This window comes from Perissodus microlepis, chromosome 1, assembly GCF_051167445.1.
Source record: "Perissodus microlepis isolate ML-2025 ecotype Zambia chromosome 1, ASM5116744v1, whole genome shotgun sequence".
In the NCBI taxonomy this organism is placed as follows: Eukaryota; Metazoa; Chordata; class Actinopteri; order Cichliformes; family Cichlidae; genus Perissodus; species Perissodus microlepis.
The window spans coordinates 11,376,163-11,402,296 of NC_140461.1; the positions used below are offsets into that span (position 1 = coordinate 11,376,163).

The following is a 26,134-nucleotide window of genomic DNA, read 5'->3' on the forward strand; positions in this document are numbered from 1 at the left end:
GGGACGCCTGGAATAAACATGTATTTCGAAAGATGTGATGTTTCAGGTGCTTCTCACAACGCATTCGCTCCGGACCAATAAAGTCTTAGTGGAAAGCATGGGGCTGAAAAAAGGACGAAGTAAGGGTGTGTTAGAATCACCGACAGCTTTTCAGGACTCCAGCGACGACCAGCCAGCCAGTGTCTGGTGAACGTGCGTGTGCATGAAAGTGCGCGCACGTGTGTGTGTGTGTGTGTGCTGTGTTAGGACCCGCAGCCAACACACACTTAACATTCGTTCGCAACATGGCGTTGAAGCGCCGAGAGACACGACGGCTCTCCCCCGACTAATGCAACCTTATTGTTAGGAAAACCAGGGAGACTGTTAACCAAAGAACCCTAAACATTCTCAGAGACTCCTTTACGCACCGGCGGAGACAATAGCGGATTCCAGCATATGAATGTCGCTATAACGGTATAGCTGTTGTATAGACTCAAGCTGCTACCCCACTGGTGGAAATCAAAGGCTGTACATGGCGGTGGAGAGTACAATTTGGCTGTTCTGTCTTCTTTCGCTGTTTTGTGGTCCATCCAAGCAAGGTAAAGCGCTCACTTAAATCTTCTTCTTTTTTTCTTTTTTTCTTGTATGGTGCATGTGTGAGCCAGCGGACCTCTCGTATTACTCTGAAGTGCAGTTACTCAGAACATAAGTAGACTGCGATAACAGATATGAGCTACTGGGTGAATCTGCACCTTGCACAGTTTGTGCAATATCCCCTCCGTATTCAGTGTTCACCTCATTTGGCCTCTCTAATCCCCACGATGTAGGGGTGTTTTGTTAGGGTACTTCATTGGTATCTCTCTCAGGACGCGCTGGAAAGCTTTGGCGATGGGAAGTTGCAGCACATTGCCCAAGGAGTAGCCACAGTGTTGTTGAATGTTGCCACAGGGCGGCCAGGGGCTTTGAAGCGACCGTGGGAAGTTTGGGATCCAAACCAGGGAATCGGACTCACAATAATAACATGTGTGATGGGCTTGTGCGTTCAGAAATAGAACTATGTCCTGCAGCACACCGCTATTTCATGTTCTGCTGCTGGGGGGGGAATAACTTTTTCTGTTACGGTGCACTGATGTGCGCAAGGGACGTTATGGTTTTCCCCTCTGCATGGCTCAGAAAAGTTGAGGGAGAGGTTTTTGAAGACAGTGTAACATCATCAAAAGTATTCTACATATTTATAGATTGCTGTATGATCTATAGAAATCTAAAGATGGATGCATCATGATGAATATGATAGCTGTACAGCAAAAAGTTTATTTCCTAATAACTGCTGTGACTGGTTGAAGAGGAAAATGCTAACAGTGGTGGCGATGAGCCGGTGAGAGACTGTCTGGTCACCGGATTTACATGACAAAAGACCAGCGCAGAACACGAGTGGCTCTTATAGAGTAAAATGCTTACCAGTGGTCAGGAAACAAAAAAGATAGAACATTTGATTTCCTTAAAACCTTTTATTACAAAGCCCAACTTTCTGATTTTTGTCTGATGACTGTCTAACATGTCAGAACATTTCTGTATGAAATCACTGAGGCAACATTCAGCTCAAGAAGAGCATCATATCAGAATTTCATAATCTGTTTCCATCTTGTTCATCAGAGAGTTTGGATTATAAGATAAACACATGGAGCAGAAACTAGAAACTGAAATTCTTGCAGAGGATTGGAAATCAGTGGGTACTGTAACTCCTAGTCAGACATGAGAAAGTATGTAACTCCTGTCATGTATGTATGTGCATGGCAGTGTGGACAGATTAAACATTTTGGGAGCAGGTTAGAGTGGCATGTGATTTTTTTTTTCCAATTAGTCAAATCTATAAAAATGCCAAAGACAACACAGATTGACAGGCAGAAAATTGTATTTTTTGCAACAGCAAAGTGATTCTGAAAGTGTTATTTGCCACAAAATTGGCATATCTCAGCATATTGTGGATGCTGTGAAAGAGAAAAAAAGGAGAAGAGGCTGAAGCATCCCAAATTACAGAAGAACTCATATGAAAATTGTTGGTAACAGGTGTTAAGGAGGAAAAACTTTGGTTCAAGTCATCATCATGAATATGTACAGAAGAGGTCAGGAGAGAGGTGTAGCAGTAAGTGTCTGCAATCATCACTGTGCAAAACACAGTGGAGGCTCTGTTATGCTTTGAGGCTGCATTCAGTCTCCATGTTGGGGTCTTTTGATCCACCGTAAAGTTCCATCTGGAAACTGGCACTAATACACAAGCTATTAATATCACCGTAAACGTACATGAAAACTATGCCTCTTTCTTTACTTTAGTCTCATTGAACAGCTTGTGTAGTTTATCCTTTGGTGGGAGTTGCAGAAAGGTTTCCTGCTGCTGCTGTGGTATGTTATGGCCTGCAGTGATTGCTACCAACAGTGATGAGAAATAAGGCAGTTTGGTGCTTGGTGGATTGGTGTGGCAGTGAAAAGTCAAGTGTAATGGAATGCATGTATATGAGAACCATGCTTGTATCCAGGCAGACATCACTTGCCTCTGAGATACTGTAGTTTCAACACATAAGCTCCATTACTCATTCTTAAATTATGTACACGATGGCCTTAAGAAGCAGGCAACTTAGAGGTGTGCCTTCCATCTGATATAGCAGTAAGAGGTCAGAGGGTACAAATGATATAGAGCTAGATTACCAAGCCATGAAGATTCCAGAATATACAGAATAAGGAATAACTTCTGTTGAGATCTTCTTGACAAGAGAGTGAGTGCCACACTTGTGGGCAGTCACAGTGAGATGATGAAATCTTTTGCAAGTAAATACTGATTGGTGTGGAGGTTATGCATGATAAGAGTTGGGAAAAGGTTGATTTATTTGTACAGTGAGATCAGCAAAGTTTTGAGTTTGGACATTTTGGGATTAGGCAGTTCAAACATTTCAATAAAATCATACATTTGTAAGTTTAAAAAATTGCATCAAAAAAACTCACATTCAAAGATCCATTGTGATATTTAACATTTGTCATCAAATCCCACAATTGTAATTATCAGCACTGCTGATAGCAACATGCTTTAAAAGGTTGCTTATTATGTGTTATTACCAAATAATTATACTTTTTGTCATCAAGATAAGTAAACAACTCAGTCATTTTCCCCTCTGTGTGAATTTTGCTAGATTTAGGAAGTACATTACTGTATACATTACTGTTGTGGATGATGGTGTTTATGGGACCTGAGGTTGTTCCTGAATAGAGGTTAGGGTTAATTCTGGGCCATGGATAGAATGACAGGAGCTAAAGGGGTATGTTTGAGGGCAAGGGCCATGTCTGCATGTACAAATTAATTGTTTTGTACTTTCTAAAGATCAAAGGCAAATCTGTCAGCTTCACTTAACACATCAGAAGCAAATGAATGAAGCCAGATTGCCCGTGTGTCTGTGTGTTCACAGTCATAGAATACTGCACAGTTATTAATAGACACAATTAAACAACATCCACAGTCCTGAAAGACTTTATGAGCAAATCAATCTGACTATTGTAATGCATTTACCCTTTTTTTATAAGCACTTGATGAATATAAACACAGTGAAAAGGGCATAATGAAGCCTAGGCACTGACTAAGAATGACACTTGAGTTAATTTACCATTTTACAGGTCCTATTAAATGGAAATCTTTGCACTAGCAAGTTTTGTAATGCTTCTCCACTTTGTCATATGTAGTTAGACATCCTACATTAGTCCCCTGCACTTGTTACAGAGTAGCATAAGCCTTAAATAGGCAGGAAAGTATTTTTTTTTTTTTTACATGTTCTATTCTTATATCAATCACCAGTATTCTTTAAACTGCTCGTCCTGATTTTTATGGGTGAAAGCCAGTGTGCCTGCAGGACAGAAGTCAGCACATACCAAGCAAATGTGTAAACACAGAGATAGACACAGTACATTCACAGTACAAACTGTATCACTGATTTGGATACATTGACCAGAAATGTTCTAAAAGTTTGCTGAAGTATGCTAGAGAATTGTTTCCTAACTGCTGGACCCAAAGTAGATGTGAGTGGCTCATGAGTTTTGGTTCAAATGAGTTCCAAGATTTAAAAAAGTTGTAGGGCTTTTATTTTGAAGCACTGTTTTGTGTATATCTAGAAGACTTAAGGCTAATCAAAACAAGGTGTATTTACATCATGTACTGTATTATACCCATTAGACTACCCAGTCAGATTAATTTAATGATTTAATTCATTTGACATAATTTATGGAGCAACTTTATCATTTAAAGTTGCATCATCTGGTGAATGTAAGCCCAACTTTTAGTCTCTTTTAGTTTAGTTTTTAGTTTCCACTCGCTCAAGAAGAAAATGTTCCTCTTTGTTCACCAAACCACGTGTCTGCTGTTTGGTGCTGACAAGGCTTTTAGTGCTTTCTTGTCAAATCCAAGAATGTGCCTCAGCTGAAAACAATGCTGTGAGAGCAGTAGAAACAAAGTTAAGCAATAGAAATGTTGACTCGACAGCTAAACAATAAAGTTAAACTTGCTGTAAAGCCTGTAAATTGAAGCTGAGGGGAGCTGTAGTTTCAGCTGTTAATTCCTACTGACTGCATAGCTCCTATGACAGCTCGGCGCCCTATAATGTCAATTAATACATTTAAAAAATGATGGGTTAGAGTAATTTTTTTCAACAAACAATTTGGCCAAGCTATAGTTGTTGGGCAAACAGTCCTACATTTAACTCTATATTACTTTGGTATACAGAGAAGTTTGTGGTTAACTCAATGAATGTTAGGTGCCCACAGGTCCTGTGGCTGCAGAACAAGTTCAAATGATCACCGGCACCATGCTTGACAGATGGTATGAGGTGTTTGTGTTGATAAACTGTGCTTGGTTTTTATGGAACATAGCATTCTGCATTATGGTGAAACTTTGGTCTCCACTTCGGTTTCATCTGTCTAAAGAACACATTTCCAGAAATCTTGTGGTTTGTTCAGATGCAGCTTTTCAGACCTAAGCTGTGCTTTTCTTATTTTTAGAGGCAAATATTGAAAGCAAGTCATACTTGTTCAGTGTCTTTCTAATTATACCATCATGAAAGTTAACATTTAACCTGATGAGGCTTGTATAGACTCTTTGTTTTATTTTAAAACAACCTGATTTTTTTATTACAAATAAGTTCAATCAAAGAAGATAAAAGAGCCTAGGTTATTTATGACTCACTAAGAAATATGAACCCTGAGGTTACGGAACCACTGACCTAAAGTTTACAGTGAAAAGCTGCAGTCTTCTCCACTTATTAGATTTCGCCAAAACTGGCAGTAATTAATGTGTGTGGTTATTTTATAGTTACCACAGCTTTCTCATCCCTGTATTAACCTAATGTTACCTTATATAGAAAGCTACAGTAGTAATGTTGACCTTACTAGTGCTCATAAAGGAGCCCCCAAAATAACCGTGTAAGGAGTCGTGTAAGGAAAACTGTACAAATAAGCAAACATCTCTGATATGCTCTTGGCACACCTTTGAAGGCTCCAAGCCAGCCCACCAGCACTTCCTCATTGTAGATGTCTTATTTTTGGCTTAGTTCAAAAATCTCTGTAGACTACCTGAATGAGCAATCTTTAGAAGAACCTCGTATGCTGAAACAGAGGATGGATTTATTTCTCTAGGAATCATTTGAATTGTCAGTTTCACAGTTTCAACCCCCCCCCCCCAAAAAAACAAATAACAGATTTATTCCACCAATATGCTCAGGTCAGACAGAGTCATCTCAGCAGCTTGTTACAAAGTTAATATTTTCACAATATAAATTTTACTGCAAAACTCTTATTGCTTAAATGAGTTTGCGGTGCTAAGAATAGTGGTGGGAGGGATTTTTTTTTAAGTCAACAGTTTATTTCACACACTGCAACAGGGTACTGTGGTGCAAAGTCCATTGTCTAGCTTAAATGTCATGGTGATGTAAAGTTACACAAAGCGGAGAGATTTTCAGCTTGGCACTGACTCACAGTAAGAAGTCTGGTATGAAGTTTGCAGAGTACAGATTGGGGTTTTTTTTTTTAGATATAAAATTCACATTATAACTCCAATCACAAAGTTCCATTTCCTGCACAGGGAAGTCATCACCGTCACAGATGTTGCATCACTGGCTGTGATGAAGTTGAATGACATTTTTCATGACAGTCCGGGTATCATGAAACAACACACACAATTCTTTCCAACTCAGATTAAAAAAGTGGACAGTTTCATTATTTCTTTAAAAGATTATCCTGAGTTTGCTGTTAGGTTGAGCAGCTCACAAAGATTTGGCTGTCAAACACACACAAACACAGGATCTCTAGGTCTTTCTTCAGTTCTAGGTCATTTTTTATTTATCACTGCACTATTTGTCGCACTTTTGAGTTGAATCTGGAGTTTTTTGTATCAAACTTCTATCACAACTTTAGCTGAAGTGGATGATTTAATGTACGTACTCCAAAAAAAACATAAAACTTTAAGAAACCCATGATTTATTTCCTGCAAGGTTGTTTTATGATGGAGTCGATGCTGACCTGCACTTTTAGGTCTCCTAGGGATGTTCACCTATGCCTCTCCTAAACTCTAGCATCATCTTTAATGTATAGAGTGCATTCACCTCTGTTTTGTTGTAAGGACACCTTAGAGACAGTTGTTAAACTTGCAGTATAATGGCACCTACAAAATATTAAGCACTGGTTTTGGAGATGGATGCAAGCCATCTGGAGAAGGAATTTAGCAATTTGCTGCACTGTTACTGCTCATGGGTGGAAAGGCTTTAACATTATTATAAATGTCTGTGCGTACACAATCTTGTATATACAATCTTTCTTAAAACATCACTGTTGTGCCTTCATGTAATTGCATTAAGTTGCAATTTCTGATTTAATTGTAAATTATGTAAAATAGTACTTTTAAGGACAAATGTTCTGGTTTTCTCTTTCAATATTTCTGTGAATATATGTATGCAGATCTCTTGAGAGGTACAAATCTAAGCATGTTGGACAGCAGTGCTTGCTGAGACTACCTAATTATACATTAGCGTTAAATTAAGTATCTCCGTGTGTGTGTGTTTGCTAAAGGTACATAAAGTGAACCCGGTGTGCCTGCTTCGCTCACTTGTGTGTAAGCGTGGGTGTGTCAGCTGCGATTTGTGTGTGCATCCTGATCCCGTCCCCAGAGAGCACATGCTAAATTAGGATGCATATTATTTAAAGATGCCCTGGGCTGGGTTTCAGCTGGGTATATTTGTGTAGTGAATATGTTGATTTTTTTTTATTTGTCCTGCCCTGTGTGTGCCTATTCATGCTGCCAGAAAAGCAATCTTAAGCACAGAAATCTTTGCATGATAGGAGAGGAAGCCTTGAGCTTGATTTTGTCTGCTATGCATTCAAATGATTTGCACTTTTGGGTTGGGTTGTTGTCGTGAGAATGTATTTTGTTTTTGCTTTTGCTCAGTTATGAATAGCGTGACCTCTTAAAATATCTAATAACAAGACCTTGTAAACTAATGAGGTGTTAATTTCACCAAGAATACATATGTGTATTATAAAAGAACAGTTTATAGATCAAATAATATTTGCTTTCTCTATCTTGAGCCTGCAACAGACATCAACGTGTGAGATGAAATTATATGATTTTACTTTAAGTGTCCATAGTTTCTCTGTCTTTTTCCATTTCTGGCTTACGTTACAATATGGTTAAACCTAATTTTAGATAGTAACCATTTAGGTTATAGAATATTTTCTTTCATCATCTGAAGAAGAACATACAGTATTTGTTTTATTATATTTAGTCATGTAAAAAAAAATTCACAACTTACAGTAAAACATATATTGTGAAGAGCTCAAAGTAATTTTCTCTTATATAAGCTTTTCCAGTGAGTTTTACCTCCGTTACATATGGAAATCAAATCTAAGTGAATCAGGCTCTTTCTGATTTGTTGTCCAGCAACACTACTACCTGTTATTATAGAGACTTTACTGCAATGCTATATAGAACTGGTAATTTTATCCTGTTAGCTTACTAGGTCACTGAGGTTTACCTCATAGTGTAATTGATATACATAATGGAATACGAGCTACTCAGGTCAAAGTAAGTGACTTAAGGTGTTGTGCAAATTTGAACCTTTAGCCACACTAAATGATGACCACTAGATCGTAGTTCTACTTATCACACTGGCAAGCTTTTTATTCCTGTGCTCATTTTTATGACAGTGTCAGTGGTCGCGTTGTGCTCACTTGATTAACCAACCTGCATTCACATTCCTTCCATTCCTCCCGGCTGTATGCTTGGTCACATGAGAGCGGAGGAGTTACACTAAAGGTGGCCATGTAGGTGGGAAGATGCTGGTTTATCTGTAGAGTTATAGTGATACTGAGTGCATACCACGGTGGGAAAAGCTCCACTAGAAATTCAAAGCAGGGCTGAACTTTAGTTCCTAGATTACTCAATAATATATTCTGCCATCACACAATAGAGAGCATACATTTAGGAATCTCTTGAACAGTCATTTGTGAATTCATACTGAGTATGCACACCCTTTAGTTCTCATTCAAATGCACTATATTATTTAAAGATCACAGCACATCTCTTCTGTGATGGAAATGTCATTACTGAGAATCCTGGTGTGAGCATAATCTGTGAAGCTTGCTCAGTGCAGTCTGTCCTTCTTCTGTGCGTGTACCAGGTAGTGCCACATAACAGTCTCATTCATCATCATGACATAGTGTGAGATGCTCAACCCTGATCCTTGTGCATGAGCATTTTAATGTAACATGTGCTTCACTTGAAAAAGAAGCATCAAGGAAAGAGTTAGTTTTTTCATGGTTGTGTTTTTTTTAACTACCTTGCAGGTGTATCATCTCCTGTCTGCATTTAGTCCTTTTTCATACCATCACCACGAATGTTACCATGAAGTCCTCTCCTGTAACTTCACTGTCTGCTGTGTGAATAAATAGATTCCGACTTGGATCTCCCGTGTTACTCCCATGTTGGTTTTATTGCTTGCTTTGTTGACTCATGCAAGAGGGTCTGGCACTTGACATAGCCATGTGGAGGCCCCACGCTGCTGGGAGGCCCCACATGCAAGAAAGCTGCTTTCTGATTGGAGGAAGCCAGAATAGGATGAATGAGCACTGTACATAGAGCAGGAGGCATGAGGGACTGCACCGATACGCCCCCTCTCTCATTCTTTATCCTTTATTCTCTGTTCTGCTCCCATGTTTGTCTCTTTTCCCTTTCAAGCCAATTGTCGTTACTGGTTGTGAGAATATTAGAAGTTTTGAAACCATTTAGAGTTGAAATGATTAGGTGATTAATTACTAAGCCAAATGAAGGTTTTGTGATTTTTTTAAACAAAAATCACAAAATCTCATCAGCTTTTAAGTTTTTGATTATATTTAATGTGTTTTTTTTTTTTAAATAAATTTGGAGAAAAGCACTAAGAAAGTCTCTATTTTGATTAGGACGTTCTGAAGGACATTGCTTGGTGTTTGTTTTTTAGCACAAACAACTAATCTTATTAACTGAATAGAAACTCATTAGTCATTACATAACATACCAACTTCCAGGTGCTGGTTTAGCTCACTTGGTTTAACAGGTGGCACATATGCCATTAAAGTAATGAAGAAACCTGGGTTTGAATTGGCCCCGAGGCCATTTAACGTGTCTTCCACTTAGATAGTTGGCTTTGAGTTAAATAATTATACAATTCAAACTGAGCAGAAATCCAGAGTTCCCTATGGAGCATCAGAATATACTTTACTGAGTTAGATTTGTGTGTCTGCTTGTCTTAATTCTTTAATTCACTGTATCTGCTTTTCAACAGTGAAGTGACCATGTATCTGTGCCCATGATTGGGTGTGAGAAGAACTTTAGTGTATCGTCTTGGGAGGAAACACAGCTGGAACAGTTAACACTTGACACGGCAGCTGTTCACATTGCTGAGTGACTCGTGACCTCACTATGGGTTCAGTGAAATACTGAGCCCTCTATACGTACAATTGCTTACCTAATAAATAGTTTCAATTTGAGAAACAAGCACATCAGCGGTCTCAAAGACAATGGATTGTATACCATGATCCAGATACAGTCTGTTCTCACAGTACAAACCTAATATAGCCAAAGCAGTTTTTTCGAATTACACTATACAAAATAAAAGCCTAAATATTTAGACAGCGCTAAAGTGCATCTGTCAGTGAGATTTTCTGTTTTTGCTATTACACAAGCATTTCTACTTGCACACTGAAACCTGAGAATGTCTGTCTCCCTGCAGGGTTTATCACTGGCTGCTTCTCCGCTCAGATGATCTCTCAAGCTGCGGCTTCAAAATATTGATTTCTTCATATGCTGGATATTTTTTCGCCACAAACAAAGCAAGTGGTGGTGATATTGTTTGTACCTCGTATCTATTGATGGAAGTTAATTGAATTGGCAAAATAAGGTACCACTGAAACTAAACACTAGTATAAAGGAAAACCAGCTTGGTTTGAGGTTTGGGTTCAGCCATCCAGGCTTACCACACAAACACACATACTTAGTTCTACTCACTGAAGCCTGCTCAGTGTTATTGTTATTACACCAGGTTCCCAGTGCACTCAGCCTGTATTTATTATTCAGTGCACAGTAATGTCCTACAAATCATTACCATGTATTGGGTTTCCAACACAAGTACTACCCAGTTGCACATTACATATAAACATCACTAACCAATCGTATCAATTATCTACTGGTTTGGTACAAAGAAAAGTGGCTATTGTTGTTTTTTGTGCTGTGGTTGTCTGTCTTCACAAAAAGTGTCTTAAATCCTATTTAGCTGCTCTGTGTCACTTTACTCTCAAAGCTGAAATAACGTCTGGTGAAGAAAAGTGGGTAAAACTTCTCTCAACTTCGAGGCAGGCAACTGAAGCAACTACCAATGAGAGCCAAAGACGCCGCTGACTGACATATAAGAGTGTGGCAAGTACTTTAGAGAGTTACCTAGGCAACAGGACTCTGAGATGACAGTGACTGATCTTCAGTGAGAAAGCAGTGAGTGACTTCCTAACATGCGCCTTTATGGGCACTAATTTAGTCCTTCATTTCATTTTGAAATTGTGGGTTTCATATACTCTCATTCTTCGTATCTCATTCTTCATATGCTGGATTTTTTATTGCTTCCCATCATCACGGCTTTGACGTCATGAATTAAATAACACAGTGAAATTATATTTTGTTGACTTGGCTTGCTGTGGGTTTTTTGGTATTGTGAAACTCTCTCTCTTTCTCTTTCTCTCTCTCTCTCTCTCTCTCTCTCTCTCTGTGTGTGTGTGTGTGTGACAGAACACTGAAAGATAATAATTACAGATTATTCAGAGGTTATGTATCATTGCTAGGTTAGGTTGTAGCAGTGATGTAAGAGAGAGACATTGCAGTGAAAGGATTCTGAATCCTGAAACCTTTAAGTGATTTATAAATAAGCATTGCCCTAAAAATGTAAAGAACAAATTTTATTAGTCGTTTTCTGAGTAAAAATAAAAATGTCAAAAAAAATTTGACCTTGCTGATCTCTTAATCTCAAAGCACATTAAAGGCAGGGATAAAATAACAACAAAATGCCAGTAAAGGTCTTTTAAAAGTGGAAATTAATGGAAATTAAAAATTGTAAGTACTACAATAACATACAAGGATTTTATTTTTAATTTATTTAATTTTTTTTTTTTACAATTTTAGGCGGTCATTTACTATTTTAAATAATTCCAACCCTTAAGGTTTTTTTTTAAAGAAGACAACTTTTAACCACCAATGGTTTCTTGTGAACCACATGAGCACACAAATGAACATGTCATTATTTTTCTTCTTGAAGTTCTCATAAGTGGTTATCAGAACTTTTAGTGTGGGTTTGTCTTGTACTTCTTCAACGGAGCTCCAAGTGAAAAACTCCACAAATTTATCCTTCAAACACTCCTGAAATTCAAAATATCTTTTAAATTCCTGAAATGTACTGGGGATCCTTGAAGGTAGAACCAGTTTGTGAGTGTCGTAATCTCTTAAAATAAACTTTTTCTCTGTTGGGGTATTCACCACAAAAGTGTAAGTGGCATGAGAAATACAGGCATGAGGAATTTTGCAACTTGAAATATATTCTGCAGCACAGCACAACAACTTTAAGCATGTGTTATCTAAGAGGGGAGGCACATGGGGTGCCTCAAGGTTTCCAGCTTTCTTCCTACTAGAATGTAGACAGCCAGAGCATAAAAATCTGTAAGATCTCTTTGCTCAACGAACTGCAGATTCCATGTTTTCTACAACTCATAGCTCCTGAGGCTCAAGGTACAGTTTGTTTTGTAGTCTGACAAAAAGGGAGTTTGTCACAAATCAACATTAACTGTCACACTTCTGCAAAAGTCAGGCGATTTTGCTATATAACCACAATCCACTAACATTTCAACTGCATGGTGCCCAAAAAGCACACATTAATAACATGCATAGTGACAGCTGGGAATGTGGTGTTCAACAAGTTCTCCAGTCATACTTTGAAAGTACATTTGAAGAGATTTCTGTCATTTCTGTGACTTTTAAATCATGAATGCCTTTTCTGCAACTTTTCTGGTGTTGGTTAAATTCCTTGTTAATACTAGAAAACCCCCATGCTGCACGTGGGAAACAGGGAACATACAACCATAGAAACATTATAGTGTGAGGCTATAATTCATTATGTTGTGACACACCTTGTAATGTGACATTCCACTCTGTGCTCAACTGAAATTTCAAATGAAGAAATATTTATGATTATGGAGTTTGGATAAAATATTTGTATACAGAGTTTAGATGTTGACCATCACAGTACCATAGGCAATGTTTATACAAAGTTTCATCAAGATGGTGCACTCATCTTGGAGGAGACAGGGAACATACAAACATATATAAGGCATTATTAATATTATTATTATCCTCCCACATTGCTTGACACAGAGACATCATTCTTGCACCAAACTGATTAGCTCGGGGGTGGGATGACTTACTTTTTCAGACACATGTAAATTATTTTCAAATTGTTGCCAAAAAAATAAATCCCTCCCCATTCAAGTGGATGAGAGAGCTATTTGTGGACTAATTAATAAACAGAATGGCAGAAGCAGAAAAATTCTAATGGAAAAATTCTCTTTAACCTGTCGGTGAGGTGAAAATTTATACTCTATGACCATAATTTTACCCACAAATCATTGGAAAAAGTTGTTTTCTTTCAGACGTGGTTTCTCTGGAAGCCAATAGATGTACATTTTGGGATATAGAAGATTTGAGTAGGAGGAGGGCAATTTAAGTTCTCCATATACTTACGTAATAATTTGAGCAATAACTTTTGGAGAAAAGAAGAAACAATCTATTTTTTTCATAGCACACCTGAGCACATTTTTTTTAAATCACAGCTAAATAGAGCAGCTTTAAAGCAGGTGGATACAATAGACAGTTTGGATTTTATAAGGCATTTTGTGAGTGCCAAGCCCATTTTCGAGACAGTCGGTTACAGTGCACACACTGAATGCCATCACTATCGAAACTTTAACTGCTGCTCCCCTGACACAGGTGCAAACCAGTGACAGTTGATGATCTGATTCATTTGAATATTATCATTTGATTTGCTTGAATCTGCTCTCTCTGTCTCTTTCAGTTAGAAACCGTAGTCCAGCTCCCTCCCTGCACTATTTGTCCTGTGACATTGCTTAGCAGAGCATCATAACAACTTGCTAACACTGTCCTAAGTGTACTGCTGTGAATGACCAGCAGTAAAATATATTTTGGCTAACAAAATCATGTTTAACTGTAGGGTGTATTTCAAGTGTTTTCAGGTCTGCTGTTGAACAGATTCTGTGAAGAGAAACCGAAGCAATTATTTTGATCAAAGCCACCAGACTCCACTGAAAACATGCCTCAGTGCATTGTTTTGTTTGTGTGACTGGTGTTTTAAAACAATAATTCTAAGTCAGACTAATGTGTGAAAGAAAGTCACAGAGCCGCACATCTTCTGATGTGAAGTTTGCCCTTGTTTTCAGTTCAGTCGTGTCTGGTGGGTTTAACTGAAACACAACAGCTCTATAAAAATACCAACAAGGGTTTTCTGAGAGCAACTAACGCAATGAAAGTATTCTTAATAAATGCCACAAATTTCAGCTTCTCTCCGTCTGAGACAAATGGTTAGGCAGTGCCTGAAATGGACTTCTACACAGTTTCAGAATTAAAGTAAGCTAAGTAATTCTAGCTAAGATCAAACTACAGTTTACAGGAAAATTAAGATAAATCAACATAATTTCAAGTATTTAAGCTAAATCCTAGCTGCTCCTGTCTGCCTCTTTCTCACGCACATCCATGGATGGACGTCAGCTAACATTACATTACATAACATTACAAAGACACAAAGCATGTTTTTAAGAAGGGCAAATTTTAAACCCCAAACTGCACCATACAATACAGCAGATAATGGGAGTACCAATAATCTTACCACAATAAACTGTATTTCTCAAGAAACTGCAGAGCTTAGTTGCATTTTAATCTTCTAAAACTTTTTTTTAGCAGAGCCCTTGATGCTAGTGACGATAACAGCCTGAACAGTACGGCCTTAGTTCTGAGGATTTAACGCGCAAATGTCTATATCTTATGCTATGGACAGGATGTGAAAAATGTTGGTATAGGTTTTCAGCAGGTATATCTGGTGCTCCAAAAACTGACCTGCTCAAGGCTGTACCCTGAGCGGTTTGTTGTCGTTTTACTCTGTCTTTCTATAGAACCTTTTTATGTCTGTTTTTTTTTTTTTTTTCAGTGTTAACAGGTAATACTCCCCTTTCTGCCTTTCTCCAGTTTCTTTTTTTGGTGGTGGTATCGGCTGACGGATTTCTGGTATTTTCTTGACTTCATTAGTGGTCACATTACTGCATTTCTGAGCCCTCACTGCAGACACCCTGCGTGTTTGGATGGCCTTCCCAGTTTGTCTTGCATCACTGGGAGGTGGTGTTGGATGCATGGGAGGATATCCTTCCGCTGATGTTTCTTTTACTGGCACATTTCACATCAAGAATTCCACCGACTTCACCGACAAGGTCCAGAAACCCTGGACCCAGATGAAACCATGGTGTCCTTTGATGTAGTCTCTCTCTTCACTTGCATACCCACCACGGAGGCAGTGGAGACTGTCAGAAAACGACTACAAGAAGACAGCTCCTTAGAAGACAGGACCAACTTCACACCCGATCAGATTTGCACACTGTTAGACCTCTGCCTTACCACAACATATTTCAAATACAACGAAGGCTTCTACAGACAAAAACATGGCTGTGCCATGGGCTCCCCCGTGTCACCTATTGTAGCCAACCTTTACATGGAGGAAGTGGAACGGAAGGCTCTTGGCTCTTTTAAAGGGAGAGTACCCAGCCACTGGTACAGATATGTAGACGACACCTGGGTCAAAATCAAGACACAAGAAGTGTAATCTTTCAGTCTTTGACTCCCATCACCCTCTGGAACACAAACTTGGGGTAATCAGGACCCTACACCACCGGGCAGAACATGTTCCCTCTAAGCCTGAAGGGAAAAAGTAGGAACACACACCTGTAAAGGAAGCACTTAAAACATGCGGTTATCCTAATTGGGCGTTCATAAAGTCAGCAAAGAGGCACAGAAAAGAAGATCAGACACCAGCGAGGGAGGATAAGAAAGACAGACGCAACAACATTGTCATCCCCTATGTAGCCGGTGTATCAGAGAAACTCAGGAGAGTTTTCTCCAAGCACGACATCCCAGTTTACTTCAGACCCAGCAACACACTCAGACAAAAACTGGTTCACCGGAAAGACAAAACTCCAAAACACAGACTTAACAATGTGGTGTATGCTGTACAGTGTAGCGAGGAATGCCCAGACCTCTACATCTTAGAACTGAAGAAGCTTCTCGGATGAGAGGTGAAACATCTTCAAGCAACTTAAAGAAGTCCAGACGCTTTTCTTTGCAAGCTCCTTTGACTACGATGACCTGGATGACTGAGAACCTTCACAGACACATTTCTTTTGACTTTTTCTGACCACTTTTTCTTCAGTGGAAGGCGCCAAATGGGAAAGCATATTTTTTAAAGCTCCCTGCCTCGGATGGAACCTGTGCTGGAAGCACATCATTTGTCTCTGTCATCCACGTCTTGCCTCTGAAAAAATTGGTCTCTGTAAGAAGACCATTTGAGAAAATATAACGTTAGTACACCAGACAATTTACCCAAAGATAAATCATGAGTAGTAAGAATAGTACAATTTTATTATTTTAAGTGATGCCCTAATGTTGTCTTTATTCCTGATAACTTCATGTTAGACTTATTTTTAAAACCAACATTGAAATAACATTTTTGTTGTGTTTGATTGATGATGAAGAAGAAGCTTTACTTTTTCATTTTCCATTATATTGAAATAAGGTATTATTGGGCTGAGAATGTGTCTGAAAACAGTAAATGCAGATATTTAAAATATTCAGATGTTCACTGAAAGATTCATGCAATCTTAAGAAGATTTTTATTCCAGATTCTAAAATGTCAGGCACATAAGTATGGGAAAATACTGATCGATCTGATTAAAAATTTAAAAAGGCCTTGAACGACATTTTTTACATATTTGAAATCACCTTATCACCAAATCACCCCACTGCACTTTGGAAGTGGAACAAAAGATTTTCGGGGTTAGTTTCAGGGAAAGACTTTGCAAAACTAAGTAGCTCCAACCAATACTGTTATAATTTCAGTAATTTCGGCAGATTGTGAAAGAAGTGCTACTCTGGAAATGCACTCCAGCAAGTGCCTCAGTCCATATGGACACATGATCAATGACTTCATTCTTAAGCTGGTTACGGTTACTATCTATGGTTACTAAAGACTTTTAGTCCGTGTGACTTTAAGGTTTAAGTTTATGAGTTCTTAGATCCCCAAATGCGTTGAAGTCCCTTCAAAGATTTTATGTCAGGAATCTCACTTGGAATTTTTTCATGATGTCACTGAATTCTTTTGATTTTATCATTTTCTTTGCAACCTAGGTTAAAAAACAAAACAAAACAAAACAAAAAAACCCCAGAAAGAATGAGGAGGGCGTACCTCAAAAACATTCCTGTTTTTGAGGTACGCCTCTAGTTCACCTGTTGTTTATTTCATTCATTCATCTACATCCCTAGATGTCACCACTTGCAGATACAAGTGGTGGAAATGGGCTTTCTCTGAAGGCTGTCTGGCCTTTAGACATAGGGTGAGGAGTTCAGCCAAGTGAGAGGGGCTCAGCATAGAGCCACTACTCCCCCACATGGAAATGAGCCAGTTTGGGCATCTGGCAAAGATGCCTCCTATGTGAGGTGTTTTGGGGATGTCCCTCCAGATGAAAACCGAGGACACGCTGGAGAGATTATATCTCTCACTAGCCTGGGATTGCCTCTGTGTTCCGCTGTATAAGCTGGAGGAGGCGGCTGGGGAGAGAGAAGCCTGGGGATCCTTGCATAGGCTCCTGCCCCAGATAAGCAAAAGAAAATGAATGGATGGCTGGACAAAATCAGAAAATCTGTTTACATTAAGCCTGATCACATCTTACAAGTAAAAGAATGAATGAATTAATGTTACAATGCATATTTATTTATTTATTTAATAATCATGTAATTATAATTTTCCTGACAGTTATTGTTTATTGGCTTAACACCAAAGCAAAGACCTGTACATAGAGCTTAGAGTTTGTTACTATTCCATAAAGACAAGTGTAATATAACAGGTGTTTGGATATGGGCAGCATTATACACGCAGCATTATTTTGTTCATTTTCATTCCAGTCTCTTTGTTGGTATCTCTGAGTTCCTGAACAGCCTTGGGTATTGTGTAGCTTGAATTTAGAAGCTGTGGAAACCTGAGCTGTGGCCTCAGGGTCATTGGGTGTCCAGTCTCTGTTGACAGTGAGCTGGGCTGAGTGAAATATTCGGAGTGTTGGGTCACTCTCCTCCCCCTGCTGCTTTCCTGCTTTCTCCTTCTGTTCTTCCAAACATTTTGTGAATAGGTGATCCATTAACAGAAATGGGCCAATGGGATAAATACTGTGGACTGCCCTTCTAACGTCTCCATTTCCTCTGCCTTTTATTTCTTTTCTCTCACTGAATGATAGTCTTTGTCAGTGTGTCTCTCGTTTCTCTTCTTTCTTCTTTGTGCATCTGATTCTTAACAGGATTACAAATCAGCCTTTAACCTAGCAATTTCTCTGTTTATCGTAGTGACACATCTAACTTTATGTCACATTATCCAAATTACAGTATCTTGCTGTTGCAATTAAAAAGGCATACAAAATTCAGACGTGGTGTCAAAAGGGCAGTGTATCATTTATGGTCAATAGTTTGCATCACTATTTCTTTTCACCGTGTTTGTCTCATTTATCTGTCTCAGTTTCATTCCCTCTCAAACTGTTGTCCTCTCTCCATTTAGCTATGAACATCTTGGCTTGTTGCCATCACAATCCATTCACTACAGCTCAGCGAGACTGCACAGCCGCTACTATATCCCAGAGTGCACCCTGTTCTTTCCAACAGCTCCCACTTGTACAGTAAAATGGCAGAATGGCCACTTCACAGATCCCCCCCCCTCTTCACTACATTGTGTCCTCATGAGACACACACAGTTACTGAGCAGAAGCGCATACATGTGTGAGTGTGTTGTGGGGCAAATACATGTTAGTGTGTCTGTGTTTATGACACATGGGCACATATCTAGGACATGCTGAGGTTTCTAGTGCAACTGTGTTGTTTTATTCCCATATGAAATATCATTTTTTTGAAATATAGAATAACTGTTTACTGTGCCTGCATCTTTAAAAAGATAGTAGGTCATGCTAATTCTTTGTTATGAAATTGCTACAGCTACCTTTCGAGATTAGGTAGCTATTGAAATAATTTTATGATACAAAATGTTTTAAAATGGTATAAAGATAGCTAAACCTTTTTAAAATCAATTTCCTTTCTTTCTTGCATATTCCTCATCATACCTCAAATCCATTTTTTTAGGGACCAGTGGGATAATATCTGAACATCTATATCTGAAACATCCTCACCTTGCACCAAGTGAAACCATTGGCAGTGATCTGGGAAATGGTTGCTAACATTTTAATGACTTAATGAGACCTAATTAGTTGAAATGGGAGAGGGAAAGCAAGGGGCCACGGAGGTGATCTGTGACTGTGCATGCTGACTTGCACACATATTGTCGTGAGTGCACGACACACAACAATATGTTGATCTTTTCGAGTTGTTTGCATGTGGTTCCTGCATGTGTTTTGGGTGCATGGTTGTGCATGCATGTTATGTCGTCTCAATGGCAGATGTGTGTGTATCAGAGTGCTGTGCAACAACCTTTCTCAGCATTACCCAGCCTCTTCATCAGGAAGTGTCTGTGGGGGGTCAGGCCTCATTTAATCAAAGAAAAAATTCCATCTCCCATTAACTTAATTAATCCAACAGCAGAGAAAGACAAGCTGAAAGAAACCTGACTGTGTGTGAGTGAGGGAGAGAGAGTCTTTTAAGATGAATTCACAAAGCATGGTAATAAGATCTGCAGAGAAGATGTTTAAATTATATGAAATTACATCAAGACATACATTAAGTCATATGTCTGGATGAAAATTTAAACATAAGTATTTATTTATAGCATTCATTTATATATTCATTTGCTAGTTTGAAACCACTTACATAGACAGAGCTTAGAAAAAAATGCTTGTGTGAATAGGTGTGAATCAGTGAATGCGGCAAGTTGAGCAAAATGCTTTGAGTGCTGAGATAGAGTAGGGAAGCGCTATATAAGAACCAGTTCATTTACCATTTGCCATTCAAAAGAGGATGACTCAAATAAAAGTAGCCATCGTACTGTAATGATCACAATATATGTATTTATGTTTGTATGGTCCCCACCTTCTGATAGAAAAGTGGATCAGTCTTGATCAAACTTTGCATTAACATTGCCTAAGGCACTGTGTTCACAGTGCACACATTTGCTGATGTTTAGAGTGTGCATGCTACTTTTGTTTTATTTATGCATTTTTGGGAATGTTGTGTACTTTGACAGTCAGGCAATTTTTTTTACTCTTCCCAAGTGACTGAGTGTCTGCTGATTATCGATCAAGTTACTGAAATAACCATAAAAACCACTATAAAAATGCTTACAGTCTAGAAAGTTTAGAAAATAGACATGCAGACAACACTCTTCCAATGATAAAAAGACTAAGTGAGCACGGGTGAGCACCATCATGTCATGGAGACACTTCATCAAGCAACCCATTGGATATTAAATTATTTATAGCCATGATTAAAAATTGATGTTTCAATATTTATTTATTTATTCTTCATTTTATATATTGATATTGTTCAAAATATGACATCTCGCAAATTTGTCATATTTGTCAGTTACTGACTCTTAAGTCTTTATTTTTGTTAAATGGAAAAATGTTTAATTTGCCAACATTTTACCTAACACCCAGACAAAGACCTGTATGCACTTGTGGCGTTTGGTCCCTTTGTCTCTCAGCTGTATATACATCTTCCTTCATAGGGTTATGTGATATCGACTGTAAGGATGGAACACTGGCTTGACATGAAAAATTTAATTACATGCAGCAATAAAATCGTTAAACTTAAAATGTCTGTCACATTTTTAGTGATCAACAACTACTGCTGCCCTAGTAAACTAGTATGCAACAGTCAACTTAGTGACCTAGCCATCACAATCTAGTCCTTATCGAAGTCTCTCAGATCCTTCTGCTTGTCCATTTTTCCTGCTTCCAACTCATTGACTTCCAATACAGCCTGACAGATGCTCCTGTAGTAAGATGATGAATGCTGTTTAATTTTATTAGGCTTTTTTGTGGTTGGTTTGTGAATATGTATGTTCTCTTTTCTTTTCAACTATTAAAAACAAGCAATTAAAAAAAAGAACAAAACATGTTTAAATGTGACCATTTTAGATACTTATACTACTATGGAAGTTTCACTTGCTCCACTAAATGTTGTGCAGTATTGCTCTACTGAAGACATAAATGTCATCTTGCTACTTCTTCACAGAAGCAATGTGTTTCAGCATTATTGACCCTTGCATTTTTTGGTTTTCTCTGTATGTTTCTAATGCACTCCGTCTACCTCATAAATGATAATTATGTGCTATAATTTCTTGCAAAAGCTGATATTCCTTGAATCTTCCATCTCCAGATCTCTTGACCTTCGTCTCTTTAATTCTTTTTTCTCCTTAGATAGCTTTTCTGGTTTTTTTTGTTTTTTTTGTCTTGATCTTGTTATTTATACAAGTATTTCAAAGGACAGGTTTTTATGCCTACCCTCTCCCCTCCTTTCTCTATAATGAGGGGGTGTGTTGGGTGAGTGGATGGTGCTGGTGGTGGTGGGGTGAGGCAATAAAGAAAGGCCATAAAGTAAACCATGCTGATGCACAGTGGAGGGGGAAAAATGTTCTATGAGAATATTTATTTACTTTCACCGTTATCTGAAGCTTTTCTCTGATAAGTATGTAGTGTTTCACATTAAATCATTGTTTCATGACAATTTCTTTTGCATGGAAAATTTGTCATCATTTAACATTCCTTTGACTGCAGTTTATACAGCATTCAGCTGCTCACTCTGACCTCTCACTCCAGGACTTCCCCTCTCTCACTGACTTTAATGTCCTGCTGCTGACATACAAATCCCTTCATGCCCTATGCGCCCATTTCATTTGCAGTTTCTCCCCCTCCTCCTCTGGGCTTCTCTCTGTCCCCAAAACACCCTACTTCTGGTATGCACTACCCTACTCCATCTGTGCTGCCAGTGCTATCAACTCTTTTGAAGTTATGGTGAGGGACTACGCTATAAAACGGCTTTGCCTTTTTAGAAAGTAAAACTAATCAGATCAGTGAGCATAGTTAATGTTGTTTATAGCATAGCTGTGATGATGTTCACAGAGCAATATAAATACAAGAATGCCATTTATTTATTAGAATAAAAACACACTGAGGTTAACTAAAAGTACAGAGCAAAGTTAACAACCTTTTCTTCCTTTGTTCTGCATAGAAAAGCTGGTTTCCGTGGAGCTGAACTGCGGCGCTGGACCCAGCCATGTAGTGTTGGAACCAGGTTTGCCCCTCTTGCTGGACTGCAATCTGGGGGCCAGTGATACACCCTTCAATGTCTCCTGGCTAAAGGATGGACAGCCACTACTTCCAGAGGGGAATGACTACCTTCAGTATTTGGTGAATGGATCCGTTCTCCTGATGCCAACGTCTAGGGATGGCCAGTCTCCCCATGGTGTGGCGGGGGCTTACAGCTGTGTGACTGGCAGCAGCCTTGGAGCGCTGATGAGCCGGACTGTGAATGTGCTCCTAGCAAGTAGGTATCCCTGGTTACTTTTAAGGGCTATGGTCAAGTTAGTTAGTTAAGATAGTTAAGTTTGCTGAAGACTCAGAATTTTCATTTGGTACATTGTGAGAGAATTGTGATCTCTGTGTCTGTAAATTTTGTTGAAAGTTTGTTAATAGTTTACTTTTTCTTACCAGTAAGACTATTATAGTGTCTGTCACATCCTAGATATTCTAAAGACTGAAATCAGAGACAAGCAAAGATGCAGAAGTCGAGTTTCTTCTCAGACTGATTTAATGACACACTGCAGCGTGCTAAAAAAGACTCTTGTGAAATTTTGCTCATTTATGCCAAGATTTACTTCCTACCTGAGTATTAATTAGTGAATTGTAGTGGCATCTGTTTCCAGTCTGTTTCTAAACCAACATGACCTATTGTAGCTTCAAAATCATCCTAATGATGTGACAGCACAGTCTCACAAAGGCATGCACATGTCTGACCACTTCTGACTATACCTGAGAAATGGTGAAATGATTACACAAGTGTTGTTGTTTGTCTGCGAGTGTTTGAATGGTCAACATGTTTAATGCTGCAGTATATTCAATAAAACAAAATAAGAATATTGGTATCCTTTATGCATCTGCTTGCTGTAGAATACATGGATACACATGTATATTGAAGAATAGCAGCTGAATTTTTCTGTTTTATCAAGGGAATTTCTTTTGCATGGATGGGCATTGACTTACTTCTCTTCGGCCTCAGATAGGAAGTAACAAGTGTCTTGGGATGAGGTATACTCTGCAACAGAGTAAATGAGGGGGAAAGGATGGAAATAAAAAAAGGAAGAAGAGAAATATGGGGGTATGAAAAATGAGAGTACAGGCTGTAGTTTTTAATCGCCCCTCCAAAGAGGCCTCTTTCTCTCACTCTCCTAAGTGGTAGTCTTTATTTAGCCATTAGCTTTGTGTAAAATGAGACAGTATCCTCTGTGGATGCCCCTTCTTTTGTCAGCTGTCACATGCCTATTTATAAGGATCTCTTGTTTGACAGACAATGAGGACTAAAGGGAAGGGAGGGGGTATGTTGGATGAATGGTGGGAAGGCAGACAAGGCTGAAGAGAGTTTGTGATGATGGTGAAAGGAAAGGCTTCTGAGACCATTAAGAATGACCTTCAGTTTGCACGCATGTGTGTATAGGTGTGTGGTGTCTTTATTAAATTACTTGCGAGAGGCTATGAGATAGATGTGACCACTGGGAAGGAGGATGAAGCCGAAATGCCTCAGCACTAACATTGAGTGGATATTCTTAGATCCTACAGTACGGGCCTACATTGGTAGGAATGACACTGAAAAACTGACTGTAGCTGAGATTGCATCTGTGAAAAAACATTAAGAAAACCACCTGCTTCGGCGTTCCTGACTAAATATATGATGTGTGTTGTTAAGGCAGACACAGTAAAAGAGATTTCCTTCTCCTACAAATCAATGTCACATACAAATCAGCCTCTAATTCCGTCTTCTTTAAATGACAGAGGCAGCATACTGAGTGCAAATCACATTTTTCAAATCCATTCACAGGTAAATTATGATGATGGTTAAAAAAGCTGCTTTTTGTCTTAATTAGAGCAATTAACCTTTCTTATTATGAAACTGCTGCGGGGAATGTCAATATTTTTTAACTCTAGCTTCTGCAACCCATTTCAAACAAACAGTTGATGTCTTAACAAGGAAAAAAAGAACACACAATTTTATGTCTTGTTGCAGGCTTCAGTTGTGGATAATGTCTATGAATGTTTTTCGTATTTAGTATTTTTCCTGCCTGTAATTACATGATTTTAAAAGGTGTCTTATCATAAGTCGACTCGGTATTAATGCAGACACCCCATGCCAATACGAGCAGTGAAAGAGAATGTGGGGAATAGCTTTTCAAAGCTCGATAAGAAATACTAGTTCAAAGGCATCTAGCATTACAACAAGAACTCTACATTGAAAGGCTTCTACTTAATGAAAGTCATTGCAGAAATACTGTAAAGGGCTTCCTTTTGTCACTACTAGTGCAGTACCTGCTTTCAAAGGCATGTTAAAATCAGCAAAAGTAGATAACACCGTCATTTGAGTTTTCTTTGGAGCAAATAATGCTATCTAAGCTTCAAAAGCGTCAAAGAGAAGTCTGACATCATCTCATCTCTGAGACCACATGTCAGGTGACCTATCTATGGCCATAGATGATGTTGCAGAACAGGGAAGCCCCAAACGACTTCAAACACAACACAGCACTTACTATTGTCCCTCAATGCACCCACCAAGTCTGAAGTAGATCAGATGGACAGTTGTTGCAACGGACAAAGAATACTCACACGTACAAATACACAGACTTCTTCATCTTTCAGAGAGGTTGAAGGACATTCCTGCCTATTTGTTAAAACAGCAAAAAAAAAATTTCTGGCACAACTTCACCTGCTTCCAAGGTGCATGGAGAGGATAAAAGAATTCACAAAGCAGGAACTCCAGCAACACTTCAGGGAAGATTTGTTAAAACAGACAGAAATGCACATATTTTACAGCAGCTATTGCAAATATCTGTTGAAGCTGGAAGGGTGGCATACTTATTGAGTTGTGGTAATCAGATTTAAAGTTGGGAAGCACACAGGTCACAGGTTGAATTATCTGGTTTCACAAGGGGAGGAGGAAAATACTGCAATCTGATAGCTCTGGGGCCAAAGAGTAGGGCAGGGATAGAGGGATGGACAAAGACAGAGTTTGGGTAAAATCACAAGCAGCAGTGACAAAAAAAAGCCAAGTACTGAGATGAGATAAATGAGAGTGAGAGAGCAAAGAAATGTGAGATTTTTTTTCTCTATTTTTACCATGCACATTGAGGGGTTAAAGTTTACATAGAGCAATGCCCAAGGAGTTGCCTGAAAATGTTCCTTATATAGAAAGACTTTGTTGCTAGGAAACAATTGGTCATATTTCGACCCTGTGATTTGGTGTACCACCTTTAGCTGGGAACGTTACAATGAAAAATTTCCCAGTGTGTCAGGACAAGTCCTTTCAATGTTAACTCCGCAGCATCTGACTCTGTGATCTGTATGCAACTGGATGGATCTGCCATGGAATTTCATCACAGGTGTCAGGACACTCATGGAGCTCTGGGAAAAAAAGGCTAATATGATTATACTCTGACACAATGGGCGTAGAAGCCCAGCAAGTGGCCATTGTTCGATCCCAGCATGAGTAAAGTGTCGTCTCTGAACACTCGCCCCCCCACCCCCCCCCACCCCTTGCATTAATGTTGAATGGCTAATGCACACTCGCTTATCAGCTGTTGTTCACCGCTCTCATGCAGAAACCCTCCTGTGCACACATACACTTGTGAACATGGCTGCATACAGTGCTTCAGAAATGTAATCACAAGCTGTCCATGTGCAGGCATTAGAGAACAAGTAGCAGGGCACACCGGCACTTAAATTTACAAATGTGCACACACCCACGCACGCTCATTGAGCATGTCATCCTATCAGGCTGTCTGGCAGTGTTACAGATTGTGTGTGTTTACATGAGAGGATCATGCTGTAATGGCTGGAAGTGGCAGAGGTTAATCATCAACGGCTCTTCCATGACTTGCTACGCAACAGTCAGTGTGAGATTTTCTGAAAAGAATCAAATCCATTTTGCTACTATGACCAAGCATCTCTGTCAGCCTGTGTGTACTCATTGAGAAACTTTGTTCCCTCAGCACAGTGGGAAAACACAGATGGACAGTTTGTTGACATGACTAACAGT

At 38.9% G+C, this 26,134-nt stretch overlaps 1 protein-coding gene and 1 pseudogene across 2 annotated transcripts in view; one reads left to right on the forward strand and one right to left on the reverse strand.

The window, feature by feature from the left end:
• Positions 1-26,134, forward strand: part of igdcc4 (immunoglobulin superfamily, DCC subclass, member 4) — a 55,766-nt gene continuing 29,632 nt past the window's right edge. The window contains exons 1-2 of one of the 2 annotated variants that reach the window (XM_084929914.1): positions 1-578; positions 22,064-22,378. In XM_084929914.1, the coding sequence (XP_084786040.1) occupies positions 512-578; positions 22,064-22,378 (382 nt within the window). In that variant the 5' untranslated portion in view covers positions 1-511. The remainder of the gene's footprint in view (positions 579-22,063; positions 22,379-26,134) is intronic. The other variant, XM_084929919.1, reaches the window with a different exon arrangement.
• LOC146393341 (uncharacterized) lies at positions 14,557-16,820 on the reverse strand (annotated as a pseudogene).